The 27,876-nt window shown below is 38.5% G+C and overlaps 1 protein-coding gene across 2 annotated transcripts in view; it reads left to right on the plus strand.

Annotated features, from left to right (window-relative positions):
- Positions 1–27,876, plus strand: part of LOC150076550 (LIM/homeobox protein Lhx1-like) — a 499,435-nt gene that overhangs the window by 406,960 nt on the left and 64,599 nt on the right. For both annotated transcript variants that reach the window (XM_090388106.1, XM_090388107.1), the window contains exon 4: positions 25,122–25,311. In XM_090388106.1, coding sequence (XP_090244232.1) covers positions 25,122–25,311 — 190 coding nt within the window. The remainder of the gene's footprint in view (positions 1–25,121; positions 25,312–27,876) is intronic.

Genomic DNA, 27,876 nt, shown 5'->3' on the forward strand with positions numbered 1-27,876 from the left:
AAAAAAATATATATATATATATGCTCCGGAGCATTTTACACGTTTTTAGTACGCATCAAACTCTTTATTGCAAGCATATACATACAATAGCAACACAAGTATTAACTCGTCACGGCATAGCGACAGGGGTTTACAACTTTTTTTTTAACAAAAAACGATTCAAGACTAATGATTAATAAAAATGGGAGACGCACAGTAAATTCTGTAAATTAGATCATATGAGAACAGAATGCAAAGTACTGGGCTACCTAGTCCTAGGGAAGTTTAAACACAAATCCCTTGTCGGGGTGATTAGATTGTAGTCATACCTTTTGGCAGTTTAATGATTTTAAATATATAAACACAGTGGGAAAGGCGGCAGGTGAAAGCGTCTTACAATGGTAAATCTTGCTTCCTGCCCATCTGATCAACGATGCTGATCAGATTGGCAGTATCCTTATAGAGCAGGGATGCTGGAAGAACTTGGAAAGATACAGAAGGCTATCATCTATTACACGTGCTAAGTAACTACTTCATAAAATTTCCTTCTTCCTCAGTGTTCATTTTAAAAGAAATAAGACCGTAGTGTTAATAGTGTAGCCATTTTCAGACAAGACAGAGTATTAGGTCAATGACTAAAAGTTTGGCCCGCTAACACATAAGACCTATTTCTGATCGAAATTCTGGCACGTGTAGAAGATACCTACCCAGTTACTGAACATGTTTTATTTGCTGTGTGTAGCGACAATCTTAAAATAAACAGCCAAATTTCTCTCAGTAGTAATGTGGATATTTACAGTACTTTGCTTTAACCACGCCGAGTCATGAATAACGCTGTAAATTTCAACAAGCCAACGTGGCATAAAACGGTCTGGGTCCACGTCAGCGTCCATTTTTTTGAGTTATGTCTTTCGCATGAAGAGATACCCGGAATTTTTTTAAGGGGAGGGGATGGCCAAACTAGAAGTAGTGCTACCTTCTCATGGCTTCCATACTACCCTACTTAATCATGTGGTTGTCACTGAGCGGAGGATTTCGGGCGCAGCGTTCCTGCAACGCGGCGTACCTTTGATTAATTGGCGCTCTTGGGTGTGAACCTCATCCGGAACTGCCGTCGCCCCACACCGATCAAGCAGCGTAAGATGAAAACGGCTTCGTCACCAGAAAACGAAGGCGCTCCAACTTTCGATTGAGGAACGAGAATTATAGGAGGGGGGAAAGGAGGGAGTTACAGCATTCGACCTTCAAAAGTCGAGAGAGAGAGAGAGGAGATGCGATACAACAGCGGCTAGCTGCAAGCAATGGTTGCTTCAAGTGGGAATCTGTCACCTCGTCAGTACCACGTAGCCTTTTCATTGGTCAACTTAGCTGTAAAATGCTCAAGAAAGATGCGCAGTAGATTGGGAGCCATGGAGGAACAAGCCAGCTGTTTAGCTTCAGTAGGCGGACCACGACATCAGTTTAATACCCACCGGAACATCATGGCTTCAAACGTTATCTGCCTTTTTAACGATCTCGCATTTTTTGTATCTAAGAAAGACGATTTGAACGTTGATTTCTCCCTCCCTACTTTAACGTCACCAACCAGGCAATGGATGGTTATGGGTATATTCATTGTGAACACATTGTTGGAATTACTATTGGCAGTCGTCAGTCACAAAACACATGGTGAGAACTTCTTATCCCCGATCTGCGTGACGATTCAAAAAGGTGTTTTTTTTTTTTTAATAAAAAGCACACTGTGTAACTTTAATTTTTATTGGCAAATTTCTTTCGACCACATGACAGAAAAAAAATACATCTATCTTCGAATTAGTTTCTGTTTCACAAAGGAAATTTGTAAATCTGGTGTGCAGATTTTCTTTCCTAACGCAGTAAGCACTGAACTGTTGACGTATATTGACGGTTTAAGAGCACCCATTTCTCAATAATATGCATAACTGCATGAGCAAATTCTAATATAACTTTTACTCAGTAACACTGGCCTGCCTATCAGAAATAATCGTATGATTTCAGATATTTAAAATTTTTCTTCATTCTGCTGCGTACGACGGAAATTCGTTCGGAAAAGAGTGATTTCCATATTTAAAACAAAACATTTCGGGAATACTAAACTTACCATAAAGCCAATCATTTGCAAAAAAAAAAAAAAAAAATTTCTGACCCTATTTTTATCTTTTTATGAACAACCTCCCTCCACTTCAGGGTGCTGTAACAAGAGATGGGAACACTAAATTAAGTACATATAATTGTCAGGAACCTCCCATTAATTCTTTGGAAATCCTGCCTTGACCAGCTAATTTATCTCTTTTTTATATCTATTCAACAAACGTTATCGGGAAAGAGGGGGATTATCTCGTGCATTTTTTTACTTAATGCGTTTAGACTTTTTTTTATACTTTATACATAAAAAAGTAAAAATTCTAAGCAAGATGTTATAATGATTTTATATGTAATTGCAGATTAACTTGAAAATATCACCTGAATTACGCGATTCAGCCTGCGGGAATTTGTCATCGTTCCTTATGGCACTTGGTGTCTATGTGATCTGACAGAGGCAGATGTGGACCAAGCGCTGTAGTGGAGAGTATACGCCGTATATACCCTCTGGATTTTTTTAGTTGAATAGCGTATACCTTCTGGTTTTTGAAAGACCTGAAAAATCAAATATATTAAAAATCTTTACTGAAAATTAAAAAATAAATTTATTAGAATTTGATCCTTAGGCAATACTTATAGTTTTATTATTTTAATATATATAGCAGTATAACTTCTACTTCACACTTTCTATATACCCATATATATAATTCTAATTAAATCCAAATGAATCGAAAATTAGACCGCAAAAATAAGTGCAAATTTAAGCGAAAATAAAAAATAAGGATAGTAGAGCAGACATCAGTGGCAGCAATTATGCAAAAACCACAACATGTTGCGTGTGTCCAAAACAATCGAGTCCATTCACCATTATCTATTAAAATATAATCATCATCCTGTTGTATTACTAAACACCTAAAAAATTCACTATCAGACACAAAGAATTTATTAAATGGTCACTACCTAAAAAAGATTTTAACATTAAAATTCGGCAAGGGTCTTCTTTGGACACACTGTTATTTATTTGTCTTAATGTTATTACATTAATTTCCTTTTCTGAAGTAGTAAGAGCCATCTCTAAACGGTAATGATATAAAATTTGCTTTCGTGTCTCAAATATGCATGTTTCCATTGAGCTCTTATGCTTCTACAAAAAGTGCACAGCCAGTTGATAAGTGTGGTGCTACCTCAGTGTGATTATGTTCTCCAGGACGGATATATATGTAAATGCATTTTATGACAGAACACTAATTTCACAAATACAAAGTGGCAAAAGTAAACATTCATTTTTCTCCGGAGGCCGCGGCTCATACAGTACATGTATCAAACCAAGGAAGATAATTCATGAATCTGTAAATATTACAAGACTCACTGATCATCATATGACGATGATGATATATTTAACCTCTGAGGGGTGGGATCGCCCTCTCCTGAATCCACCACTGCGCTGATCAAGGTATCACAGGCTCAACAATTCGAACCCTTCAGGTGCATATTCTGAGCTTTGAGACATACAGCTGAAAATGGAACTCGGTATTTTGGTCAAATAGGCACATTTTACGTTCTCCACTACTATTGATACATTTAACTTTTAAAAATCAGCTGTTAATAGTAACTTCGGTGAAGGAAAGAATTACCATAGAAAAAATTATATGAACTTTATTTTTCATTGCTAAATGCATTTATAATAACTGAAAAGCGTATTCTTAAACACCTAAGCGGATAAGAGTATGCATAACGTTCAAGAGTATGCACTACTTCATTAATACACACAAAGAATTCTGCTCAATTTTCTATCCGGCTTTCGTTTGTATTTGTTCGTGACCGAGATGTTACATTTTTTGTGGATGTTTTTCGTTTAGGAATTCAGTGTAAAATTCAGAGGAAATTCAATAATGTTGATTAAAATAAAGAAATGCATGACACATTTTAATTCGATGCCCCACTCTGAAGTGTCTCACAACAACCACGGTAGATGACTACATCTTTATCACTTAACAGTACACAATATATCTTAAAGTAAAGGCCATTCGTTTACTTGAATATTTGAGAAATAATGCCCGAAATATTTTACAAGCACGATGAATAGTTCAAAATTCATCAATACATATCCGCGAATCAAGATTGTTTGTTTAACGATGGTTTTGCTTTTCCAAGTAAGTAAATAATAAAAATTCAACGAAAACGAACTATTTGGTGAGAAAATGTGGAACTTTCAGTACCCGAAATTCAAAAGAGTCAAAGAATGTCAATGAAAATGAATGAATTTTTATAGACGGTATAATTAATGTCCTACTGTAATATTTTGGAATATGCTGCACATCTTGCGCTGAAGAAGTGCTTTAATGGAATTTTACAGTGCAGGATCATACCTGTTTCAGCAAGGCAGTAACCACTTCCATAGAGTGCAATGACCTGGTTTGAAGAAGACGTGCCACCACCGGAATAGCCGGCTCACAGCGCCGATTTTAAAATAGTTAAAATATTTCGTGCGTAAATAACTGCGAAATATTCCCACTCAACCTTTCCAAAATTGGTTGAAAACTTTGTCGCAGGTTATCTTGCTGTATGGAAACAAAAAGGGACCTGGCATGACCGTACGTCCTGATTTTGAGAGGTGTCCTGACAAAGATGAAACAGGCCAAATTCCTCTTGTTACTTTATTTATTTTTTCAACATGCCTTTTTTAATTAATTGTACGACAACCATATTATATATAAAAGTTAGTAGTCGTGAAGGGCAATGTGCTAACGTTACGTTACTAGTAACGCCAGGCGCACTATAGCCATAGCAGCTAATGCGCCAATAAACAACCATACCACACACACACACACACACACACTAGTAACGCTAGTTATGGAGAACAAAGGGAAAACGGAACTGTGATCGCTATCACGGTTAACAAAGAAGGGAAATAAGATAAAGGAGAAGTAATGAGGAATAATAAGAATTCTGAAATATACGCGCCGCGCCATCAAAATTAATATTAAATTTAAATAAATTATTTTAACTGATTTAAACAATCCTTACCTACTTTCCACGTGTACCACGTGGGGCGTGTATTTCATGTCAGAAACAGAGGCTATACCCACTTATTGCCGTTTCCTCCTTTGAATTCGGCGGCTGGCCCTCGAAAAAGGCGCTGAAATCACATGACGAACAGCACTTATTCTTATTATTCCTCAGTACTTTTTCTTTATCTTATCTCCCTTCTTTGTTAACCGTGATAGCGATCACAGTTCCGTTCGCCCTTTGTTCTCCATAACTAGCGTTACTAGTAACGTAACGTTAGCACATTGCCCTTCACGACTACTAACTTATGTAGAAATTATGGTCGTTGGGTACTTTCTGCATATAGCAGTGTCCCAGGTCCATAATCCATTATTATTATTATTTTTATTTCTAATATTAATAATATCTTAAACTGTTGCTTCCTTTAAAACATATATATATATTAAAACAGTAAAGATTGCAAAATGAATGTTAAAACTATATAAACACCAACAAATACGAAATTTTAAAATGCAATAAATTAAGGCAGTATAATAATATAATTAAAGGATATATTTAAAAGGGCAAAACTTTTAACAAACAAAAACACAAGCATATCTTTATAATCTTTTATATAAATTAAGTTCTTAATTATTATTAAAAGTTATCAAACAGGTTGTAAAATTCATGTTTAGTATCTGGTTTCATTAAAAAATGTCAAGATTTATTTAATTAAGAAATGCGGCAGTTCTGTTAAAATAGTCAAATTTAAAATGGTTTCTTTCAAATTGTGCAACACTAAATGAGTTTTGGCTTTTGCACCCCTAATGGCCTAAGTGGACAATTAAAATTTAATATAGGAAAAAAGTGTTGGAGCATCGGTATTACCCTGGATTAGAGAATATAATAACTTGCATCTACGTAGTTCCTCTATCTTTCAGGAAGGGAGGGGCAAAAAACTTACACCATTCCTTGTAATTGTGAAATGTAAATCATTGTCTAATACAAAAACCAAATACCTGATAAGAGATTTTTGTACGTACTTCAGCAATTTTATATTATTCCTTCCTTAGGGAGGTCCAGTAGTATAGGATAATTTGGAAATAGCTGGACCAACAAGATTAGAGGACCACTGCCTGTTCTTAATAACCCTAAATCCAAATTTTTAAATATTAAGTGATGGATCATAATATATAATGTAATGAATAACTGATTTTTATGGTAATCAGCCATAGTTGTTAATATATGGCATTTTTCCACATTCAAAGACAGGCCATTCTATTCAATCTTCTTCTTCTTCTTTGGTCCTTAGCTGGCAGCTGGGGGAGGCGGTTGGCCACGCAACCAGTATGCTGCTGTAGGTGCCGCAGGGTTTCGGACTTGCTCTGTGATGTTCTTCCATACCTTACGATCCATGGCTTCAGTCCTGGCCTGGTTAAGGTCGAGACGTCGGCTCTTCAAGTCATCTTCCACTTGCTTGGCCCACGTTTTCCTAGGCGCGGTCCGTTGGATGCTCCATTGGGTGGGTCGTTGTCTCCAAAGGAGTGTGGATGGTATTCTGTTCGTGCCCATTCTACATACGTGGCCAAACCATCTGAGCCTTCGCTTCTGGATTTGGTCGGCAATGGTTGGTTGCTGTTGGCATCTGGCGCGGATGGTATCATTAGTATCTCATATGGTATCTCAAGTTTGTTCAAATCTAACTTGAGACAAATCCATGTTTCCGATCCGTAAAGAAGAATGGGCAGGATCAAAGTCCGGAAGAGTCGGATTTTAGTCTTTGTGGAAATGTTGGTCCTCTTCCACAGACACCATTTGAGCGAGGCGAACGCAGTGGCCGCCTGTCCAATTCTGCTATGGATTTCCATGGTGGATGCAACTTTCTTTTCCTGGACCAGTGACCCAAGGTATTTAAAGTCCTGCACTTGCTCGATCTGGACGCCTTCGAGATAGATGGTGGCTTGCGACCCATCTGTTGTCAGGGCCTTTGTCTTACCAGCATTGATCTTCAAACCGTATGGCCGGGCAATGCGGGCAATGTCGTAGAGGATGTCCGTGGCTTCAGCGTCGTTACCGGCAAGGATAGCACTATCATCAGCAAACATCAGGTCAGTCACATAGTGATCCTTGTCATATTGTATGCCCTGTCTGTTTCTGAATGCTTGCCTCATAATGGCGTCGACCACGATGTTGAAAAGCAACGGGGAGGCTACATCCCCTTGGCGGACTCCAGTTTGGATGGTAAATTCCTCAGATAAATCGTTCTGGATGCGCACCTGGCTGGTTAAACCATTGTATGCAGTTTGGAGGAGTGTGATGACTTTTCGAGGTACATGTTCAACCTCTAGTAGTTTCCATAAGGCAGGCCGGTGGACACAGTCGAAAGCAGACTTAAAGTCAATGAAAACAATGACGGTTCGCTGTCCACACCGGATCCTCTCCTCCATCAGCTGACGAATGGCAAAGATTTGATCACAGCATCCTCGCCCGGGTCTAAATCCTACCTGTTCTTCTCGACTGGTTTGCTCGCGATGTTTTTGCAGTCTTGACTGGATGATCTTCATAAAGACCTTTCCGATGATGGAAAGGAGGCTGATGCCACGGTAGTTCTTGCAGTCCCGGTTATCACCTTTCTTGTGGATCGGTACGATAATGGCTTTCCGCCATGTTAACGGAATTTGTTCAGTGCACCAGATGGTTTTGAGGAGTGAGTGTAGTCGGCGAAGCAGTACATCCTCCCCCGGCTTTGATCGCTTCTGTGGTGACTTGGTCCACTCCTGGTGCCCTGCCATTCTTCAGGGATTGTATGGCTGCTTTCACTTCTTCTACTGTAGGCTCAACATCGACCATGGAGACCTCAGGGGGGTCGATCGAGAGTGCTGTTGCTGGCGGTCCCTGAGGTGGGTCGTGATTATACAAAGCTTTGAAGAATTCACTCCACCGTTGCAGGCGTTCGGATGGTGATCGCACGAAGGTCCCATCAGCATTCTTGATGTTGTCACTAGTCAATTTGGTCTTTCCACTCAGACATCTGAGGGTGCGGTAGAGAGTGCGGTACTCGTTTTTGGATGCCGCCACTTCAAGATCGTCTGCCACTTGGTTCCAGTATGCTTCTCTTTCTGCTGTCATTCTTTGTCGGACTTCTCGGTTTAGCTGCCGGTACCGTTCAAAGTCGACCAACTTTGCCTGTTTCCGTTTGTCCACGAGGTCGAGGCACTCGTCTGATATCCATGGTTGCGTTCGACGTCGGGCAGGTGGACATAGGGGCTTGGCACATTCCAGGATGGCATCAGAGATCTGCTTTTCTTCTTCATTTATATCCTCGGGCACAGCCAGCATCTCGAAGCGGTTGGATAGGGCGATCTGATATGCCTGTTTGTTGGCAGCATTCATTAGCTGCCTCCAGTCCAGCTTGGCTGACCGAGATGATCTTTTTGCATGCCGTAATTTGAGCTGCACCTTAGCCCGGATGAGGTAGTGATCAGATCCGCAATCAGGTCCCCTCATGGCACGAACGTCCATGAGTGATGAGCGAAATCTGGCATTGATCAAAATGTAGTCCAGGATTGCTGAGTCCTTGCCAGATGGATTTCGCCATGTAAGTTGATGTTTTTGAGGGTGCTGGAAATGGCTGTTTCCAATGATCAGGTTGTTAGATGCGGCAAAGGACAACAAACGTAAGCCGTTGTCATTGATCTTCCCATGGCCAAACTTGCCCATTGTTGTTTCCCAACCAGATCTGTCCACGCCAATATGGGCATTAAAGTCCATATTGGCGTTGGCAACTATTCAATCTAGTTACAAATCAACTGATATCCTTTTGTAATTCCTGTTTTTAATCTCTTCATATCATCTGCTAAGTGAGAATACTTATGAGCATAGGTGCATTAGCGACTTAGATCAAATAGCGTCGTATACATTATGTTTGTAAATTGCGTGCGTTCTGTAGTCGATATGCCTACTTTGCTGAACGAAAAACCTGAATTTCCGGGAGTAAAAACCTTGCTACCCTCGCTGAAACCGACTAACTCAGCCACATTGTAAAAAAAAAAAAAAAAAAGACAAAAATTCCTCCCGTCGTTGACGAGGTTCAAAGTCGGGTCTTTTCCACCCGGTGTGGGGATACGATGCCTTTTATTAACTATGCTACCGCGAGGGCTTATTCCAAAGAATAAGTTACTCAGAGGTGATACCTCAGGAATGTAATCTGATTAAGAGTTATTTAAATAGAAGTTACATGAAAATTATGTCACACACTCATATCATAAGTGGTACTTTTTTTTTTTTTTTTTTCACAATAGGTTCGTTCACAATCGTTCACTCTACTGGAGCTAAAACACTTATCTCTTATATCTGTAACATTTAGTTCATAAGTAAGACGTATTATATACAAATAATGTTTAGGTTAACAGTACTTAAGGAAAATAATCATAATAAAATGTTTACTTATTCAGCATCCACTCCCAGTAAACGGGAGAATCTGCAACACATAACAGCAGCATAAATGCATACAGCCATCTGTGATAGTCATGTATTTTTAAAATAATTTACAAGGCAATTACGTGTCCATGAATCACATGTGCACTGTCCAATTTCATGTGTAGTAATATCGGTTCGGCAGGTGTGTACCGTTTTTTATTATTATTATTATTTTTTTAATTCGGTCACCTTAACGATATTAAAAATTTCGTCTTCTAGTTACATACATGAATGGTTTTTGGTGTCCCACTGCTTTTGCATAGTGTGGAAATCATTCATACATCATGTAGTTATCCTAAAATAATTCGCGTGAAATTATCTGTTTAATATAGCAGATAAAAACTACACCCAACGTGATAATACTACTAATAATACTGCAACATTATTATATGTTAATCGTATACGCACGTAATTGTATGGTACAGGAGGATGTACAGTTAATACATACAACATACAAAGTTAACGTTGCAGTTTTAAATTAATTAAATTGGTTCAACAAAAGCAACTGGTAAACTGGTGCTAGTCGGACAATATCGTGTTAATATTGTGTTTTAATTTCCAGCCTTTACTTAATTAAAGCCTGTACTTCAATTCTCTTCAAAGTTCTAGCTATTAAAGTTTAACTTGAAAATTTGTCAAAACGTTCAAAAAAGAATTTTAAAGTCTTTTATAAACATAGTTTACATGAATATGCTTTAGGTTCTGCTGCGGGTATTCGCAGCTGCATAAAGGTTCATAACATAATCCTAAAAATCATCCTTAAAAAAAAAGAGCTTACGATTATCATTGAAACGGCAAGATATGAAGGAAAGCGACTGTCGAAGTACCCAGAATGCATAACAAGACGCACATATATAAAGAAAAAGTAGAGGAAAAAGGGGAAAACACACAAGCATACCCAAAAATGTGTGCAGAGGCCGGTAAATAAGTAATACTGAATGGTATATTAGAGTTAAAGAAATAAAAAAAGTGATATTTTCCCATCAACTTCCTAACTTTGTACATGTTAGGTCAGGGTTGAATAGTGTTGCGTGTGTGTGTACACACACACACACACACACAAACAGGGCGTTATCTGGCTACTGCAGCCGTGGGAGACGAGCTAACAGTGGCCCTAATCCGAGGGTAGGCGCGCCTTTTATCAACAGAACAGTGCACGAAAGTTGGCGTGTAAAATCTGGAGATAAAAGTTAGCGCCGTCTCGAGTCGTTTTTTTTTTGCAACTATTTGTCTAAGATATTTCAGCAAAACGCAATCCATTTATAATATACCGCAAAAGTCAGCTCTGCGTTCCAACGGTTGGAGCATCTGTAGCATGGTCTTGATGGTAAAGCCAGTCTCAGATGGCTGCAACGATTGTTGATTTTGCAACAAGGAAACTGTGTTAGAGTTAAATATCCAAGGACTGTAGGTCTAAAATTATTTTTTGCCATTTCGCATGGGATATTTGAATGGATGTCCCAAATGCTCTTCTCCATAATCTGACAGTCTCTGGATGACAACTGAAGTTACTGGTGTTGTGTTATGTCTGTATTTGGGGCCTGTATTTTTAAAGCTAATTTTTTTATACTTTCACAAAAAGGTATACAAATGAGGATGTGACTGTACACTCATTATGACGGTCCAGTTCTCATGTACTGCTACTTTCCGTTTCTCATTTGTTTTTTTGATGACGGTTTCTTTGATGTTCAGAACATTTTTGTTGGTAAACGATGAATAATGATAAAGTCAGAGTGATTTAATTTAAATAAGAACCACATGTCACAAACAGGTGCGTGTCGTTAGGTGTTAGTTGAAACTCTCTAATGCGGTCTAAAAATGAATTTCTAAGTTGATTGCGAATCTCCAATAAGAAGAGCAACTACTGCAGCGCTTCTGCTTGCTTTGATATAAATTAAATGCCACAGCAAAGCTTCTTTATCGATAACTTACCTGATTAATATATGAGAAGTTTAAAATATATTACATCGGAAAGAATAATAAAAAATAATAAATAAAGGGAATATATCAAGGAGTGTCTTGCAAGGACTGTCAACTTCATGCCAATATCTACAAAGGATGCACACTAATGAAAACTTTTCAGAAATATATACCGAAGCAATACTTACACAGTCATTCCTAACAGGTCAAATACAGCAAGCTTTTTTTTTTTAATCACAAAAAACACAAAAAACGTTTGAAATATAATATAATAATAATACAAATAAACTTCAGTAAAGTTAAAATATAAAGAATTAATACAAAACATGAATGGGCTAAAACAACAGTTTGTGATATTCATTTTTAAAGCTAGTTTTATTAATAAAATATCAATTTTATTTTCATTTAACAATGCAGCTATTCTGTTGAAATTTCAAATTTAAGATGATTTGTCCTAAATTTGGAAATGTGAAATAATTTATGTTCCCTCAAGGGTTTAGGTGGACAATTGAAGTTAATACATGACAGCAGCAATGGAGCATCTATTTTGCCTTGAATAATCGAATGTACAAGGATGCAGTCAAACATTCCTTCTAACACTTAACCTGAGAAGGTTAAAAATTTTACACAAATCTTTATATTTATACATAAAATAGCCTGAATCTGATGAGAGATTTTTGAACCCTTTCACGGGTATTAATATCATTTATACCAAAAGGGGTCTACACTTGTGTTGCGTACTCCAGAATTGGACGAACATATGATGTATAAGTAAGTGTTGGGATATCAGGGCCAACAAAGTCAAAACAAGCCCTTTTGATTAAGCCAAGTAATTTAGAGGCTCTGGCAGTTACTTTATTAATATGAGTTGTGTAAGAGCCATTACTAGTTCTTAAAATCCCTAAATCTTTTATTTCATGACTTATTTTTATATGTAAAGATTCTAAAGTGTAATTTTAACAGATGACAAATTGTTTATGAGGATCTGAAATGGTAATGACATGACATTTATCAATATTAACATCAGGTCCATGACTTTTAATCCAATGGTATATTAATTAAATACCTCTTTGCAGCTCCTCACAATTCAAAGACATCAGCGTAGGTAAGAATACTGAATTTGGCTTTCTGCAGACAAGCAGATATACCATTAAGAAAAATACTAAAAAGTAAAAGGCCAAGAGAGGAACCCTGTGGAACACACCCCTCTGAATATTAATGAGCTCCGAGTGAACGTCATTATAACAAATAATACTTTTTCTGATTATTAAAATAGTCCTGAAACCAAGTAAGAGAAAGTCCTATTACATCCAGATCAGCAAGTTTATTTACACAAAATTTTATGGGAAACTGAATCAAAAGCTCTTTGACGATCTATATAAATGACGTCCAATTGTCTGTTTTTGTCAAGGGTTTCCTAATGTCATGTTCCATTGTAAGTTTGTGATGGTCGACCTTGCTTCAATAAAACCATGATGAGAGAAATGAAATTTATTGTGGAAGAAGGCAATTAGTTGTCTATAAACTATATGTTCCACAATTTTAGTCATTGGGCTAGTTTTGTGGATAGGCCTAAAAGAGGCAAGATTATTCTTATCGCCTTTCTTATAGAAGGGACAAATTGTAGTTACATTGAGATTGATGGGTAAATACCCAGTTTTGAATATAGTGTTAATAAAGTGTAGCAGTTGTTTACTTAATGCAATATAACAATTTTCAAAAAACCCATTGGTATATTATCCAGTGTGGTGTTATAGTTCAAAGGAAATTTACTAATAGTTGCAATTAATATGTCTGGGGTGACTTCAAAATTACAGAAAAGATCATTACCCATATCATTCTGAAAATTATTCGTTTCAAAGTTTATATCATTATTTGATGAATATAGTTTTTCAAAGAAATTCATGAATTCTTCCATAGGTAATGATGCATTTTTTTTTTCTATTTTTGATTTCTGTTTATATCTGTTCCAATGATTCCAAAATAGACATTGTTTTTCTTAATATAAGAGGATTCTGTTGAAGCTAAATATTTTTATAAGCAATTTTAATTCTATATTTCACTTCTTTTCTAAAAGAAGAAAAATTTCTATAATAATTGAGATTATTACTAACTTTTAATTTATTAAACCAATCTTTCTTTTTTCTCAAAAGTCCTGATTATATCTTGAGTAACCAGATAGGATATTTAAGATGCTTAACATATTTTATCTTAATAGGAACCATTTGTTCTATGATGTTTGTTAAATTATGATTTAGAATATCTAATAGTATAACTGTATCTTTAATATCATAAAATTCGTTCCAATTTAATTGAGAGATAGCCATTCTAACCAAATCCAGATAGTATTTTTAAAGTCAAAATACTTTTTTATATCTTTAGGTTTATTTTACTCATTAACTAAAGTAAAATTCAAATGTAGTGCATTATGATCAGACTTAAAATAATCTTGTTCGGCATAATTCACATTAATATCCAAGTTTGAAAATACTAGATCTACTATATTTTCCCCTCGAGTTGCAAATGAATTTCTTTGAATTAAATTAAGTCTTGAAGAACATATTAAAAAGATGATTAGAAAGGTAACAATTTACCATAACAAATCTCCCCTTATTAGGGTCCCACAGAAACGGTACATTAAAATCTCCCATCACAATTTTTTTTTTTTTTTTTTTTTTTTTTTATGTAAACCCCAAACACGAGAGGTATTAGAACCTATAGTACTTAGTACTGTGCTTGGGTGGAGGTTGAGAAGACGAAAGAAGATATTTGTTGACATTGGATTTGAACTTCTGTAGACTCTAATTTTCAGGAAATACGTATGAAGGAAGGTTGTTCCAGAAAACGGCAGTTGAATGAATAAACGAGGAAGATGAAAAGTTGGTTCTGTGAGTTTGAAGTTGGACAGTAAATGGATGTTGGCTGGTGGCGGCACGTGTTCGAACTGTTTTGAAAGAGAGAGCGGGATTTATAGAAGCCAATTCAGAAGAACAGTGCCCATGGAAGTATCTGTAGAAGAGGCATGCAGCAGAAACAGTACGTCTATGAGACAGCGAGTGGAGAGACTCTGTTAGAGATGAATCATTAATTAACCTAACTGCCCTCTTCTGAATGGAATCAAGAAGCCTGAGAGAGGTTTTGGGGGCACCACCCCAGATGTGGGAACAATATTCCATGGCAGGGCGGATTTGCGATTTATACAGAGTAAGCAGCTGTTTAGAAGAAAAGTAACGCAGAGAGCGAAAGAGAAAACCAAGTTTTTTAGATGCAGAGGAAGCAATATTTGTAATGTGCTTGTGCCAAGAGAGATTAGAAGTCAGATTAATCCCCAAAAGAGATTATCATTTCGCCTAGAAATTGGAGTGTCAGCAAAGATAAGCATAGGAGCAGAAGAATCCTTTTTGCGAGATATAAGACAAGACTGAGTTTTAGAAGGGTTGAAATCAACTAAGTTGTTTTTGCCCCCACTGGAGAATTACCTGAAAATCGGCATTTAAGGAATTGGTAGCAGATTTTCGAGAAGTTGAAGCTGATTGAGCAGGGCAAGGTTTCTCAAATTGGAAAGTGGAATGCAATGTGCTATCATCAGCAAAACTATGGGTAGTATTTCCAGTCAATGAAAGAAGGTCATTAATATACAAGAGGAAAAGGGTGGGGGAAAGAACTGAACCTTGGGGGACACCGGCATTAGTGGAGAAGTTAGAAGACAGAGAGCCATCTACCATTACCCTCAGTGAGCGATCAGAGAGAAAACTGGATAACCAATTACAAAAAACAGTTGGCAAACCATAAGATGGAAGCTTGTTTAGAAGACCTTTATGCCAAACACGATCGAAAGCCTTTCAGATGTCAAGAGTAACTACTTGTGTTTCACCGAACCGTTGCATTGAATTAGTCCATAAATGGGTAACATAAGCCAGAATATCCCCAGTGGATCGACACTGACGGAATCCATACTGGCGATCGTTGATCAGATGGAAGGTTTCTAGGTGGTTGAAGAGTTGGCTGTTAATTGATTTCTCCATTACTTTAGAAAGAGTAGAAGTAATTGCAATGGGACGATAATTGGATGGGAGGGATTTGTCACCCTTTTTAGGAACTGGCTGGATATGAGCAAATTTCCAAGCAGAAGGAAAAACACCTTTGGAATAAGAAAGTGAAAAAAGGCGGCAAAGAATAGGAGTAAGTTCAGGGGCACAGGTTTTGAGAACAAGTGGAGAAATACCATCGGGACCTGGAGCTTTCCTTAGTCTCAAGATTCGTCAAAATCCTTCTGACGGAAGTCCACAGGAGGATTAAATGGAGCGTGTTGGGAATAGTAGGAGGTGTTTTACCAAGATCAATACCAATACAATATTAATTGTATTAGTATCCATATTAACAGAGTGTTAATAATTGACTCCATGTAGGTCTCAAGTTTAGTTATTGTAGAAACTAGAACAGATGAAGGTAAATATAATAAAATCAACAGTCAAGAACTTTTACAAACTTTTATTTTTACCTTTATACTTTCAAATTCCTCCAAATTGGATTGTGCCAAAATATTGAACTTTTTGTTAATAAAAAAAAGCAACTGCCCCACCTATCTTCAGAATTCTATATTCTTCCTGATAAGATGGAAATTGTCAGAACAAAATTCTTGATTATTGATATCAGGAAATAACCAAGTTTTTGTAATGGCCCAAATGTCGAAATCTTGAATAATTATGTTAGGTAATTTATTAATTGTGCTTAAAATACTCCTAGCATTTTGTAAATAAATATTAAAATGGTTGTTTACAGATTATTTATTTCTGTTTTTTTATGTGAGGCAGCTGTCCTCTTGAAGTGTGTTTTAATTGCTTTGGGGCTATATTATCGTTATCTTCAATATTAGTGATGTGATTTTTGTTAAAGTTTCTTCTTGTCTTATACTTTTTGAATGTAAAAGAATTAATCACAACACCTTCAGGAAAGCTATTCTCAGATAAGAATAACTCAAGTAAATTATAATCAAATGTAATTTTAAATGAGAAATAATCCTCTGGGTATTTAGATGTTATTTTCTCCATTTGCACTTTTACCTTATTTTTTATTTTAAAGTAATTCACCAGGTCAGCTTCACTTTTAGAGACCAGTTTCAAGATACAGCAATTAATAAGAATCTCATCGCATTTTATTCTTGGATATGCAGACTGCATATGATAGATTATATCATCCTGTCCTCATTCACATCCTGAAACAATACTTTAAAATTGTGGAGAATTTTCCGAAGACGCTGGAACTATACTGCTGCTAAGACACCGTACGACCAAAATCTTCAGTGGAGTACCTCTGTGTCTAGGGATGTTCCCCCAGAAAGTCTTTCCGCTATCCTCTTTGCAGCCGGTCTTTTTTTTTTTTTTTATATTATTATTAAATATACAAACACTTTTCTTATACAATCATCCGGTTCTGCAGGGAAACTCCTGATTATAGATCATCTCATACAAATCCATAAATAACAATAAAACAATAAAATAAAATAACAATAAAATTTTGACTCAGAGTCTCTAAAGAAAAACATGTATGCGTGTATACATGCAACTGTTCAGTATAACGGCGGCACCTGAAACAGAGTTTAGCTCCACCAATTATCATTGTATTGTTTATAGAATGCTGTGGTTTGGCCAAATGTAAATCATATGTGGTTTGTATGTTGGTTCGTTTTGATTTTATTGGCGCATTACCAACTAAGGCTATAATGCGCCAAGACCAGGTCTGGTTTGTATGTGCCACCTTAACCGGGCAGCAACAAAGTGGTACCCGTCCTCAGCACGAGGAGGTGGGCCGGTCTGGAATTTTTATCAAGACATCCTAATTTCTTCTCATATCCGAATTACTTGAAAAGTTTCACTGTTTCGGATAATTCTGAACAGGTCGCCACCATCAGTGAGAGAACTGCAAAGAAAATTGTTACCAGCTGGAAAAAATCTGATTCAATCTAAACTAGCAAAAATCAACACAAATGTCATTCACGAAGATATTAAAAACAAAAATAAGGCCGTTGGTTCACATAAGGAAGTTGGTGTTATTTTTGATGAGAGCTCACTTTTCTGAATCAGTTCCGTCGGATGAAAAAGACATCCCTTCTTTCCTATGTGTGCCACCCGATATTAACTGATGGGTTTCGTCACCGAAAACTTGCTTTGCAATATGAAAAATGATGTACCGAGGCACCTCGATATATGCTTCGGTGCTGTGATTTTCAGCCTGACGCACTCACTTAAATAAATTTCTGGCAATGGAGTACTGGATTCTGAGATGGTTGAATAGAGTTATAGGGAACCCGCCTACCATTTCTGAAGGGATACTGCACACTAACCTTGGTGACAGCTGCACACTAATCCTAGAGACAGCTTATAGTAGACAATAACGTGCATACTCTCACCTCTGGCCGAATGGACCGACCTGATATATGGAGCATGATCTCAGTTTCTAGGGCAGCAAGAAGAACTAACAGTAATTCGCACCTCTAATTATGAAACAATCTAAGCCTCACTAGCCTCAGATGTTCCTGGCTAACACCTTTGATCTCTTCAATGTGGACGTGTGTTTTCGTATGGGGCGGCTCCTAGAACGTCAGTTCAACTCCACCTCGAATCTCTGTGAAGAACAGGACCACTGTAAAAGGGTCAGAAATGTGAGTAGTGTGTGTGTGTTCTGTCCGCTTGGCTACTCAGAAGCATCAGTCACCTGGAGAGATGATTCTAGGTGCTCGTCCACACCACCACGGGAAGGTGGGCTATTCCCTGTAAGGCGCGTACCATCACAAAAGAGACTCTGACCCACCTGGTGCTGCTAGAAAGTGGGCCAGGATTCTCCGGGGACCCAATCCAGAGGGAAAAAAAACAACCCCTGGTTTTTTTTAGAATAATACAAGAAAACAAACAAAAATAATAAAAAAATATTTTTTTCTATATACAGGATGCAATCAAAGAGTAGATGTTTCCAATTCTCATTTGCTCCGCAGGAGCATAGCTCGTTTGGGTGGAGCCAAACTGGTATAAGTTCTCGTTCAGAGATCCATGTCCTGAGACTAGGAATGAGGTTTCTAGACTCAGTAAGAGCCATGAGTTAACTGACTTAGACGCTGGAAAGGTTACATCTGGAAGGAAGTGTCTTGTAACGGCTCCGTTGGGGGAGGTGTTCCATAGAGTCTGTCAGACGGGCCTTCTCCGTTTTTGGGTCTGTGTTTAGGTTTAGTTCTAGGTTGGAGATAGTGGTCGGTATTTTCTTTTTCATGCGAAAGGTGAGGCGTCTATAAACAATGTGCAGATCCAGAGGTAGGGTACCAGCAATCACTTGAATAGCTGCTGGAGAGACAGCAGGGCAGGTTTTGTGGGTTGCGAGATGCATAGTCCACTGTATAGAGTTGAGCTTGTCCCGTATTTTGTCTAGTCGAACACGATGGAACCAGACCCCCGCCGCTTAGGAGACGATCGGAAGACTGCCTTGTAATAAAGCAGGAGCGTTTGCTCAAACAACCCCCACTCATTTATGGAGACCCTTAAGATGGATGCGGAAAATCTTTTTATCTTGGTACTAAAATTCGGTAGGTGAGGAAAGAAACTGACTTTATGTTCAATTACTACACCCAGGACATTGGCCTGTGTTACAATGGGAAGTCAGAAGCCAGAGATCTTGACTTGCGGAGACCTCCTGAGGTCTCTGCAAGTCGATTCTCCTCCAGTTTGTTATTGAAAAGCATCATCTTCGTTTTATTTGGATTTATTTTGAGCTTGTTCAGAACGGTCCAGAATTGGAGGTCCGCCCGGACCCAGTTGGCATTGTTCTCAGTGGCTTGCCTTGATTTACCAGAGACCACGATGTTAAGGTCCTATCGAAAGTGCGAGCAAGCCAGTCGCGAAGGACCATGTTCCAAGCGAGGGGGCCCCCAGAACTAAGCCTTGGGGGAACCCCCGAAAGATGGACCTGGTGACAGCGTGAGATTTATATCTGACAAGGACAGTAGGTTCGGTGAAATAGCTTTGGTATAGTTTGTATAACTAGGTGGGACATCTGGCAAAGAGAAGGCGTTCCAGGACACTGTCCCACCAGACATTGTCGAAGGCTCCCTCAAAACCTACGAAGATGGCGAGTTCAAATTTGGTGTGTGATCTTTCAATATGGAGAGTAACGTCAAAGAGGGCTTCCTAACAGGATCGTCCTGGTGTGAAACCATAGTGTATAGTGTGTTCGTGTCTAACGGCACCAGGGGGTTTCCCCTATCTCTGCGTTGCTTTCATTGTAGGTATAACATTCACTGTAAAGGCCAGAGATTTAAAAGTGTATGGATTTTGTAAGTGTTGTCTTATGTATCGTTGTTCCTCTGGGCATTGAGCCGCTAGATCCCTGCTGGAACCCAACGTTGTCCACACTATGCCTCATGGAGGCAGACCAGATAATTTTCACTCTGGCAGATCCTTCCGCCTAATTTCCTGAAATTGCAGTGGCAAGGACCTAAAAAAAAAAAAAAAAAAAAAAAACGGAGGACACTTAAGTTTAGAAAAAGCGATGTGGTTGAGGTTTCAATGTAGAAATCGTTAATTTTGATTAGTTGTGTGGGGTTTACGCTGGCGTATTAGTCAGAGTAGGAGGGAGAGACTGAAGACTGGGGGAAAGACAGAAGTATGAGGTCGATAGGGAAGGCAATCCCAGGTCAGTAAGGCATGCCCCACCAGGCGAAGTATATGGGGTGGCAGGGGAGAGAGAAGACAGGAAGACCGTCTTCTCCTCCCCCCTGCCGGGGAAAGGAAAAAAAAGGTACCAAGCAAGGGAGCTGATATAGATCGCCATTTGGCTACATGGCAGCGAGGCTGCAGCAGTCGTAGTGTAGTCATATAAGATCATGTCCTGTAGTAGAGTTTCTCGTGGGACAGTGTCCCGTCCAGGTTGAATGTCTTTTGATCAGTACATTTGTTGGCACAATGGCAGGGTTTCTTAGTTCCAGTGTTGGAACCAAGAAACCGTGCCTATGTACCAACAAGTTCGTATCATTGTAGGAAGTGCACCGTCACTATTCCTAGGCAAGAAAGCTGATATATCTTCCGCATAATTATCATTCCGGGGTGTGTCCGAAATTATGTTTTGATTTGTTATCTGGCTGGTCGTCTTTCACTCCTGGTATATTGCATTTAGCGTTCTTCTTGAGAAGAGTTTTTGAGCGAAGTTGGTCGGGGCTCTGTATTCCTCCTCTGAATCCAGTAGGTGAAACTCTTGTCCTTTGGGGAGGTATCTTATATTCGTGATTAGGATGCACCTGAGATCCCGTATTGCGAACAGTCGTACATGAGATGTTGTCGGGTTTGGATCTCTCCACATGTACAGCATGGGGCCTCTGCGAGGGCGAAGTCCATTAACTTCGCGTTGAGAACCCATATTGGGAAGAAGAAGAAGAGTCCCTGTGTTTGGAAGAGGATGTAGTTCTTACTGCTATGAGGCGTTCCAGATTTTGTCAAAGTTAGCCAGAAGCGCTATTGGCCGGAAAGAGCGAGGATCTGTCGGCTGTTTGTGTGACTTTTTAATAAGGCGTGGGGGGGGGGCAGCTTTCCGGGGCTTGGGGAAGAGTCCATTAAGTATTTATTGTAAAGTAATAGAATATAGAGTGGATAATATAGGATAATATAGCTTCACCCTCCATCTTAAAGAGATAGAGGGTGAAGCTATATTCCATTTAAGTCCATACAGGGACACTTCTTGATGCTGAATTTTTTAAGGGTGGTCCCCAATTCCACCAACGTGAAGGGTTCGTGTTGTTATCAGAGACATAATTGGCATTGGCTTCTCTGGTGGCAATATGCTCTGGGAGGTCCTCTTCAGTGTGTCAGGCGGGTACAGTTTGTCCAGTATTAGTTTTACTGAATCGTGCCAGTTGGCGGTATCTTAAAGTGGTTTTGATGTTATTTACTGCAAATCCACTTAGGCTCGAAAGGTTTTCTCGCTCTTGGTGTGAAATATTCAGCTCTACTTTGTGCAGTTTACTTATTCTTACCCCTTCCTTCTCTGGCAGCATGCTTGCATATGTGCACAATACTCCCCTTGGCAATTAACAGAAATTAATTTGAATATGCCTTGCTTTCGGCTATTTAGCACCACCACATCGGGTACAATCAACACCATAACGAAAGACCATATCGAGGGCTTATTGTTAGACAACGTTACCTACAAAATTTCATTTTTGTTTTGAGACAACTTTAGTTTTACTTTATACAAATAATGCATATCATGTCATAGAAATGTATTCTGTAGTGCTTTACAAGTCATCATGGGCTATAAGCACAATTCCAGTAAACCAAGAAAATGTCAAATTATTTTTTCTTGGTTAATTACAAAAACGTTTACTACAAAATGAGTTCGTTGTCTGACCCTAAACCCTCGATATGCGAATGTCTACAGGGTGTCTCAAAAATATTGGTACAAACGTTTGGGGGAGGTAGGTAACATCTAAAGGAATGTGAATCGCATAGGAACCCATAACCAGAAACGTCACCTAAGTCGGTACACGGCGCTGTTCATCAGTTTGCGAGAGGGAAAATTTCTGGTTTACTCATTCAAGCAGTAGTCGCCGCACGAAGAGCATGCATCGATATACGAACTGTGAGCTGGCAGACATGCACCTAGTGTATGGATTAGCAGAGTGCAATGGACGAGCCGCTCAACGAATTTATGGAGAACGCTTTCCAGACAGACATGTACCGGACCACCGTTTGTTTGCGCGTGTGCATCAAAATTTGTGCGATTATGGGTCATTTAGAGGTAACAGGAGCAGTGCGGGCAGACCATGTTCGACGCGAACTCCCGCCATGGAAGAAAGTGTGTTGAATGCCGTCCAGAATAATCCTACTACCAGCACACGTGCCGTTGCCTCTGCCTTAGGAGTGTCTGGTTGCAGTGTACAGCGTGTCTGGCACGACGATTCCTTACACCCCTTTCATCTCCAAAGGGTTCATTTACTGCTCCCCAAGATCATCCTGCACGTGTGGCTTTTGCGCAGTGGTTTCTCCAAGAAAGTGTTCAAGACTTGAATTTTCCAGCATATGTTTTGGTCACTGATGAGGCTTATTTCACTCGGGAAGGCTTATTCAATCAGCACAATGCTCATGTGTGGGCTCACGACAACCCACGGTGTGCGCCCCAATGCGACACAACATCGCTTCGCAAGAAATGTGTGGGCAGGTATGGTCGGCCCATACCTGTTACCATCCCGCATGAACTCCGCTAAATATCGGATCTTTCTTGAACAAGTTCTACCGGGGTTACTTGACGATGTTTCAGCAAATGTGAGACGCAACATTTGGTTTCAACATGACGGGGCGCCTGCCCATGATGGAAGGTGTGTTCGTGACCATTTGAACAGGCGTTTTGGGCGTCGATAGATTGGCCGTGGTGGACCCGTTGCCTGGCCACCACGCTCACCTGATTTATCGAGCCTTGATTTCTTTCTATGGGGGCCCTCAAATCTGTTGTGTATGGATCACCTGTGGAGACGGAAATGGATCTCGTGGCGAGATTCGTCTGCGCTGCTGCTACTGTCAAAGAAACTCTAAGTGTGTTCGACCATGTCGGCAATCCATGCTGCGTCGGTGTCATGCATGCATCGCGTCTCATGGTGGAACCTTTGAGCATCTGTTATAACATCATGAAATGCATCCATCTCGTACTCCATTGTTAATATTATGTCAAATAAATGTTTGCCACTAATTACTCTCTTGTGTCATATCTGCTTCTTGTGCCTCTGCTACTACTTTCCCATGACGTTTCCGGTTATTGGTTCCTATGCGATTCACATTCCTTTAGATGTTACCTACCTCCCCTAAACGTTTGTACCAATATTTTTGAGACACCCTGTATATTTCTGTCATTTGAAACACCATACAAGGTTCAAGATGCATGGCCATACTGTACAATGTAAATACCAAACCGTCACGGAGATGTTGATGAATTAAAAACAAGGATGAGATTTCTTGTTGGTACTAGATTGCCATCCCTACGCGCAAATATCCTTTTTTGCTGCTTTAACTCCCTGAGACTTTAATTCATAGCAGATCTCCTCCTCTAAAACATCAAGGAGAACCCATTCTGAAATTACACCTGTAAACGAATTTAGCATTTTATACTCGTATGGTGTTACTGTTATGGGTAACTTCCTGATTATTTGGAAGAGCTGATCTGAACGAATCTTAACAAATTATGGATTACCTTGCCCTTTCTGGAAAAAAAAAATTATTTTGCCAGTAAGTTTCTCAATTATTGAATACTGTATATGATCGATAACCAAGAAAAGAACCGGCAATTCAATTCTGCATTAGCATTATCAGAATTTATGTTTAACGCTTCAGATAGGGACATTGTTGGGATCCCAGAATGAATATTTATACCATCAGAATTCACGAGAGTTTATTATGGTTCGGTGCCCGGGCTCTCTACCAAGCCCAGAGGGATGCCCACTGCCTCACAAGCAATATATAAATTTGTAGGGGTCGCCTCAAGGAAGAAGCCCCCCCCCCCCATTACAAATTTCCAAGCGTCGCAGCACACGACAAACATCTGATTTCTATGATACCAGCCTATATCCTAAGCTGTGGGCGTTTGATCCCAGTGATGTTAGCATCACTGGAAGGTGCCCTCATCTCATACTGGTGCCTACGTCGAGGGACTGTCTTTTAGTGTATATTTTATGAAACAACATACTATTCATATAAAATCATTCTCATGTTTTCTGAAAGGAATATGTATGTAAATTTTGATTTGTGGCACAATATGTTCTTTTAATTTGAGTAATGCAAGTATACCTCAATTAATGACAGGGTTAGGTTCCCACAAAATGAGTTGTTAAGTGAATAGCGATTTTCCATACACTCCCATGTTAGAGATATGTTCCTTGAAAGTGAAGGTAGTAAATTTTAAATATAAAATTATAATGCAATAGTAGGAAGAGAAGTAAACATCTATTTTGTATATATGGGGGATTAAAAACAGCCTAACTAAAGAACAGCGTAATAAGGGAAGGTTGAAAATGTCGTTAAAGGAGGTGTATACTTGTGTAAATTACATTTTCTGTTTATGCTCCGGGATGGAAACATGGGATTAAGAGGAGTTTACCCTATTTCGCAGATTCGAATACGCAGTATAAGCTCTGTACTTGTCTGCTACGGTCGTATATTTCGACGGCCATTAAGACAAATAAATAAACAAAAATAAAACGGAGAATTTTTTAGTTATTTATTTCTAAACACAGATAGAAAATTCTCTATCAAAACACAGATAGAAAATTCTCTCTCCCCAAGAGAGAAAATTCTAGCGTATTATGCTTTTGTATACGCCTAGCTAGCGTATGTTGATGATGGTTATAAAAATAAATACATAATGGTTATTCAATTATCTAAACTGAGAAAGATATTGTAGTCTAATTACACATCTAATGTGCATCTCAGAGTACTGACGAATTGGACCCCTACAATTACAAAAAATGGTTTCATTTTTGTTAAGTGTTGTTAAGTTTTGTTAAGTTAAAGTTTCATTTTTGTTAAGTGTTGCGTTATAAATCAGTGTTTACAAATGATAAATACGAGTGATAACAATGGAACAAAGGAGGGCAGGATGGCACTTTAGCGGTTTTCTTCTTTTTCCTGTAGGTATGGTTCCAAAATCGTCGGTCTAAAGAACGACGGATGAAACAGTTAAGTACCCTAGGAGCCCGTCGTCATTTCTTCCGAAGTCCTCGTCGAGCTATGCGACCTCTACGGCCTGGCATGTCACCAGACGGTCTGGATGACAGTCCAGAAATGGTGGCAGGACCAAATTCAGGATACGCATATTTTTCAGGTTAGATCAAGTGTTTGTGGAATTTTACTTGATTTGAGTTGTACATACATAAACTGTACTATTTTACCAAAATTCATGGTATCCCATTAATTTTTGTAAAATAATGTTGTTATGAAAAAAAAAAAAAATACTTATTTAAAGAAATGAATAGCGTTAATAATAACTGCTTCAGCATGTTCTGAAAGAATTTTCTAATCTCTGCTAGAAATTGGTAGTATTGTGGTCCATTCTTCCTTTAAAGGAGGAACAGAACACATAAGCAACTAAGACTGACTACATCAAATTTTATCAATCGTGCGTCTTCAACCGCGTGTATATATTCTTCGGTCCGTTTGCTGTCGAAAGTTCGGAATTTCCGGAAGATAAAAAACCCTCGCCTCAGACCGACTAACTCAGCCACGTCGTGAAAAAAAAAAATATCCTTTAAAAAAGAGAGAGAGAAAAAAACATACAAGAAACAACATGTTTAGCAGTCATACGGGCTAGAACCACGAATTCAATCGCGTATAATAGTATGCCCTAACGTTTGATCACTCGGCTACGGCCAGCATTGCTTACGATATTGAGGGTTGTCATATTCATATTAGAGAGTGTAATGGCCGCTTCGATAACATACCACAGTGTGGCGCACAGAATAATCCAGAACGTCAATGTAAAATGTTCCATCTTGTGCAGAATCAGCCCTACACTAGCTTCCAGCAAATGTCACCCTAGACGGACCGTGCAGTCTGCGTCCTCACCCTAGACGACCGCCTATTTCGACTAAATGGACAGGTTTACCTAATCGTGACCACCGATGAACCTCTATTTGACCTAATCTGCACCATGATGAGAAATACCCGCGGCCATGATACCTCCTCCTCCTGCCAACTTCACATTTAGCAAACGCACACTCAGGTAATAAGCGTTCCCTTGGCATCTTCCATACCCAAGCATGCCTATCAGATTGGAAGAGCGTATGGCGTTCCACGATCAAAGATGTAATGGTATATGCACAGCACTGAAAGGGAACTTGCCGAGCAACTCATGAAGTAGTTTGTCTGCTGGAAGTTGTTGCTGCCATACAATTTGGCCATTTGAAATCCTGTTGCCATACAGTTGGGGAAGGACGTCAATGTAATCGTCAGTAATCCTGGTGTCCGCAAAACCATATGAAAGGACAAAGCATTTCTCCCAACTTCATATTATTTCAATTAAGCCAAATTTTATGTTTGAAGCTCTAAAATCTTGAAACTGAAGTTGTTTTAGTATTTTAGTCTTTCTTTCTTCTTGAATTTTATAAACAGACAATATAATGCTACGAAATGAAACACCTCTTTCCATCCCACGAATCAATTCTTCTGTAATACTTATCACCCTTATATTAGGGGTGGGTTTTTTTTTTTTTGCAGAGGTTCACTGGTATTCACATATTTCGCTGTCTGTCAACTGCCTCTTCTTCCAATAACTTAGCTTTTCGATTTTTTTTTTTTTTTTTTATTTACATACATTTTTATTACATATATACACAGATACAAACACTTTATATTTACAATCGTCGCATTCTGCGTAAAAATAAAAACAATTTTAATTATACAGCTTCACTTGCAAGCAATAAAAGATATACTATGTGTGTATGTATGCGGATGTACTTGTTTTGGGTGGCACCTAGACGTTTAGTCGAACTCCACCTTGGAAATTCTGTGTTGAGAGAGAGTGTAACTGTCTACATTCTACAGCAATCAACACCCTGTCAATCGCTGCCCATTTCTAGGCTTGAGTAGTTGTGCCTGCTTTTATTATCTAGTGCTGCTGCACTAATTTGTCGTCCAGTGGAAGGAGTGCAATACCAAAGGACAGGAGCTCTCAGGTTGCCCAACCCGAGGGAAAAAAAAAAAGAAATAATAATAAATAATAAATAAATAAATAAATAAATAAAAATAATAATAAAATAAAATAAAAAAAATAAATAAATAAATAAATAAAAATAATAATAAAATAAAATAAAAAAAATAAATAAATAAATAAATAAATAAAAAATATAAAATAAAATAAAAGAAAAGAAATAAATAAATAAAAAAAAAAAAAAAAAAAAGTTAAAATAAAATAAAAATATGTATAGTTAATACCATTATATACATTGAATGTTATTACTAATTTAAGACCACAACAGTTGGTTTCTAAGTTAACAGCTGTTTGACCTAGTAAGGTAGAAATATAAGTTCATGAACACATCACTCTACTGTCCACTTCTAGAATTAGTAAACAAGGTGCGTCTTCTTTTAAACACCTTGTCAGAAAAGGATTGGAATGCTGCAAAGTTCTTGGCATCTTGAATCAAAATATCGAGGTTGTCAGTCCTAATAGGTTGAGTGCTGTTAAATAGTTCTTGTCTGAAGTCGTCATAAGCCGGGCAGTAAAGCAGAACATGCCTCCAATCTTCTACAGCCCCACAAAAACACAAAGGGTCAGGTTCGAGTCCAAATTTACACAATTTATCCCGTAGTGAACCATGTCCAGTAATTAAATACGACGTTGTCATTGAAGGATAAAACCATCCCATAACTTTCTTATTTACAGCAAATG

The sequence above is a fragment of the Mastigoproctus giganteus genome, chromosome 13 (assembly GCF_048544385.1).
Source record: "Mastigoproctus giganteus isolate SK-2022 chromosome 13, ASM4854438v1, whole genome shotgun sequence".
NCBI lineage: Eukaryota > Metazoa > Arthropoda > Arachnida > Uropygi > Thelyphonidae > Mastigoproctus > Mastigoproctus giganteus.